We start from the raw sequence: 4506 nt of genomic DNA, 5'->3' as shown, positions 1-4506 counted from the left end.
TGCCATAACTCCTAAAAGTTTTTTGGATTTTGATGAAATTTAAGAAACTTGTTTAACTCGTAATTCGCAAAGGAAATCGGCTCATTAAATTTTGCATACATATTTGCTTTCAACCAGGTCAAGTGATTCTACATTCCAACTTCCAACATAATATCAAGTGAAAGTAGTGGTTTGTAGTATGGGCTAACATAATATTATGTTAAGAGCATGGTTTTGTTGCACAACAAGATTGGACTTACAGATTTGAGGACTTGCTGGGAGAAGTTATGATTGATGAAGGTGGCTTCCAGAGCCAGGTTGCGAGGACTATTGATGCTGGTCTGTTCATCGGATGGAGGATCCTGGGATGTCTCATTCACAGTCAGCAAATCTGAGGAAATTTATGACGAGAATCGAGTTTACTAGAGTATAGAGGGCTAGTTAGTTTATCTAGGATTTGTCTTACATAGGATTTATCAGATTTTGTCCCTAACATCACCATTGAAGACAAGTAAGTAGACACTTTTTTTCTGTCTAAATGTGTTCTTATCTCGCAGTTTCTCTCTCAAACAGAAAACAAAAGTCCCATACATATTTTTTCATTTACTTTTCATCAGGTGGTATAAAAAGTAGTAAAAAAAAAACAGGTGATCGGTAAAAAATATTAGTAGTACCTACCTACTGATAACAATGATGAGTTGATAACTGATAAGGAGCTTATTTCCTTCCAAACTTTTCAAAGGAATTTTCAAACTACAACATAAACGTCTAAAATGATTGTTCCCTGGATGGGTTACCCATTACCTTATTATTTTTTTCCTTCCAAAAATTCAAGTTTGTTTTCCCTTTAACAAGAAGAAAAGGTTTTTTTTTTTTGAGGTTTGATAGAGGGAACTTTAATTGTTAGGGTTTTATCGTCCCGAAATAGAAGAGAGAAGGAAGACAGGATAGGAGAAAGCCAGACGTTCCGAGAACGAACCTTTTCCTTTCAGGATCAAATCCGCCCGGGGTGGGAATCAAACCCGCGGCCTAGCACTTATAAGGCAGACGCGCTAGCAACCAAGCTAACTAGCCTGGAAAAAGGGAGACATAACAGCCAAACTCACCAAACTCTGTGTTGTCTCGCTTGTCGAAGAACAACTTGTCTCCAATCTTCTCAATGACAATATCCCACGAGTAGTTTGATCTCGTACAGCACATCAGAGTGGCCAAAATGGTGTCAGTAGCATACACATTGCCCTCAGTTTTGGACAGTTTACGAATGATGGGATCATCCGTGGTGGTAACAGTATGGAAGATTCGCTCATTGGACACCAGAGGCTTCTCGTTCTTGCAGTTGACACGATCGTAGCTCTTGTCGTAGAACTCGACCGAGCCACAGCAGTACCTGTGGACACACAAAGGGTTTATATTTATATTACATAACATTTTGATGGTTCCATTTAATTGAAAATAAATTAGCAAAACAATCATGATTGAAGGGTATGTAATGTACCTATTTTCATAGTTGAAAAAACTATGAACTCTGAAATTGTGACTAGAGAACAACTCAAGTGTCAAATTTGAGTACCTCTCAGCAGTAACACTTCGGCCCTGTGTTAAAATAAAAGATCAGATTTAGTACAAACCAGATAAAACAAAATGAAACTCACAAACTTCAAGTTGAGAAAAGAAGGGTATAAGATACTTACAAATCCTGGGGCTCTTTCACATTGGGCAGGGAAAGTTTGGAGAAACGAGCAAAATCCATCTCCTCAATTGTCACCCAATCTGATCTCACCGTAACCGAAGCATCTCGGTTCTTGATTGGGGCCTGGTTCTTGTTGTTACGTATGTTCTGAGTCTTGCCGTACCGCTTGGCACCAGACTGACCCTTACGATCCCTGATGGAGAGAAGAAAGATTTTGTATAGTTATCTTATTAGTTAAATAGAAGAGAAACACAAGTTGAGCAGCAAAACACCAGTTTCCAAAAAGGACTACCATAGTTAAGCAACATTATGAATGTTTGGCATTAGGACATGTTGCACATGTTGCTGATTATTCAACCATATTTGTGACAACTCATGAGCTGGTTGAAATTCTAGGCATAAGGGTTGCCCCTCATATGCCTTTTGAGGGATTCCAAAGCAGCAATGGTTACTTGAAATTACTAGCAGTTTGTTGGATTTTCTCATTTTAACTTACAATTAAAAGTTCATGTTACTTGAAAATATTGATGGTAATTAAAACTTTATTCCAAGTTCTCTCACCTATCTCTAAGCTTGAATCCTTTGCCAAGCAGTTGGAATTGAGCCTGGGCCCCACCACGGCCACCACCACGACCCCGCATGTTTCTCTGATTCTGACGGAACCTTCCTCGCTGGTAGGGCGGTTTCTGAATTCTGGTTGTGTCCACCAAATGGAATGTGCTCTCATCTTCTTCATGATAGTAAGCATATTGACTTCCCGAGCCAAACTGGGATTGGTACTTATCTAGAGAAGAAAAAATAATTTGTTCAGACGGACATTCACAAGTTTGGTTCAAAGAATGATAAAAGTAGGGTTTCATCCTTTTTTTTTTTTCCGCTTCTTGGGTTCTGTTTACACTCCTCCAGTTTTATTCCCATTGAAAGAAGGGCAAAAGGGCAAAAAAAAAGGTTTTTTTTTTCTTTTCTTCTTCAAAATATTTTGGAATAAGAACATGAAAGTAACTTACTGATATACTTCTTATCTTGAAATGCTAGACCTGTCCAGTCAGAAATCTGAAACAAATAAATAATATCAGTTTCAAGCTTTGCATTTAGTAGTTAACATCTGAGATGTTTGGAAACTATGCCTAAACAGTCTCTGAGCTTCTTCTTACAGTTAAACAGAGTGGAGCAGAAAGCATAGCACATAGAGTATCAACCAAGTGAAGGGAAACATTGACTTCAAATGACATAAAACTGACAGCAAAAAGCTCATTGCTGTCTGAACCACTTTATTTATAGCCTTAGGTTAACTAAGTAGGTAAATACTAAGTAAGAACACATTCAGAAAAGGGACCTGATGGACCACTGAAATTTGGACCTGATTCATATCACTTAACAACTCATGCTAGACAAGTAGACACAATCATAATTCGTCAGGTTACACCCTTGTAAACCTTCACCACAAATTTAGTTGTGTTGTGTGATCTAAAATGGATACCCCAGCTTCCCAGTGATAAAACTCATCAATAAACCCATGTTACAAGGTACAAGCCCAGAATAGGTATTTCATAGAAAACTCAAAAAGCTGAACAAAAACATTCTAAATCCATAGAACCTGTCTTGGTGGCTTAGCAGTAGGGTCATTCTTCTGGTAAGCAGAAGGGTGTGGGTTCACCCATAGCCGAGGTGGATAGGTGTGGTGTTTTGACCTCAATCCTATTATTGAGGAATTTAAATCACAATAATGACAGTAATGCCACTACTCAAGTCGTATAACTATTAACTAAGCACTATTTTCATCATTTTCTCTCACCTTTCCCAGCCTATCGCCTTTAGAGAAGGGTTGATAGGGCATGTCCTTAAACTGTTGCGGCATATCGCAAGGGCCCCATCCGTTGACATTGTCCTGAATCATCGGGGGTGGAAAATGGGGTAGCCCGTCGCTACTCGTCATTCTGAAAGTTCAAATTTAACACTCCACAAGAAGAAAATTGGTTTTTCCACACTTTCGGCCGGAAAATTTCAAGAAATTCGGGAAAATTTCACTTCTTAGTTCTTACTTCTTTTCACCAGTCGAAAAAAAAAAAAAACTGGAGAAAGAATGTAAACATAACCTCAAATTTTTGTAAACGTGTATTCGAGAACAGCGCTGCTTGTGGCAGATTCGGGAAGCTCGGAAATGTACTGCGTGAAGTATTTGAAATCATTTGTCGGGCGTTTTATTTGAATAAAGAATCAAGAAGGACTATGTAAGTCCTACGTTGCTTCACCTCATGCTTCTTGATTATTCGTAAGCATTCGATAAAGTTTTAAAATTCCAACTTTCACCAGCTGTGAGTTGAGAGGTTGAGATTCACAGAGAGAGAGAGAGAGAAAATCGTTGTTTTTCTTCCCCTCTACCAGCTGCCAGCCAAGTTCGCTTGGTTGGTACGTTGGTAGTTTGGTAGTGCGTCTGCCTTGTAAGCGCTAGGCCGCGGGTTCGATTCCCGCCCGGGGCGGATTTTATCCTGATGGGATAATGTTCGTTCTCGGAACGGCTGGCTTTCTCCTATCCTGTCTTCCTTCTCTCCTCGATTTCGGGACGATAAGACCATAGCAGTTAAAGTTCCCTCTGTCAAACCTCTTAAAAAAAAAAAAAAAAAAAAAAAAAAAAAAAAAAAAAAAAAAAAACAAAAAAATATTTCGGCAAGCCTAGCGAATTTAAAAAAATTGTGATTTTATGTATTTCAAAAAACTGAACAGAGCTTGGTGGGTTGGAAGTCTAAAGAGTCGCGAGGTGGTACCAAGCATCTTTCGAATTCAGAGTTGGAGTAGGACAATCCCGACAGGATCCGGGATGGTGGATTCGGAGTCTC

General features: G+C 39.0%; 1 protein-coding gene across 1 annotated transcript; it reads right to left on the bottom strand.

The window, feature by feature from the left end:
- Positions 1–239: 239 nt before the first annotated feature.
- LOC103524072 (eukaryotic translation initiation factor 3 subunit D) lies at positions 240–3745 on the bottom strand (the record flags this gene model as incomplete). The annotated part of the gene is made up of 6 exons (XM_008489078.3): positions 3465–3745; positions 2677–2722; positions 2231–2453; positions 1671–1862; positions 1086–1366; positions 240–370 (listed from the first exon to the last, which is right to left on the bottom strand). Coding segments are annotated over exons 1-6 (1014 nt in total), but the record flags the coding sequence as incomplete, so codon positions are not given.
- Between the last annotated feature and the right edge of the window lie 761 nt (positions 3746–4506).

Source organism: Diaphorina citri, unplaced genomic scaffold (assembly GCF_000475195.1).
Source record: "Diaphorina citri unplaced genomic scaffold, Diaci psyllid genome assembly version 1.1 scaffold91224, whole genome shotgun sequence".
Classification (NCBI taxonomy): Eukaryota; Metazoa; Arthropoda; class Insecta; order Hemiptera; family Psyllidae; genus Diaphorina; species Diaphorina citri.
The sequence above is the reverse complement of the archived record's forward strand: the minus strand, read 5'-3'. Positions and strand labels throughout refer to the sequence as shown.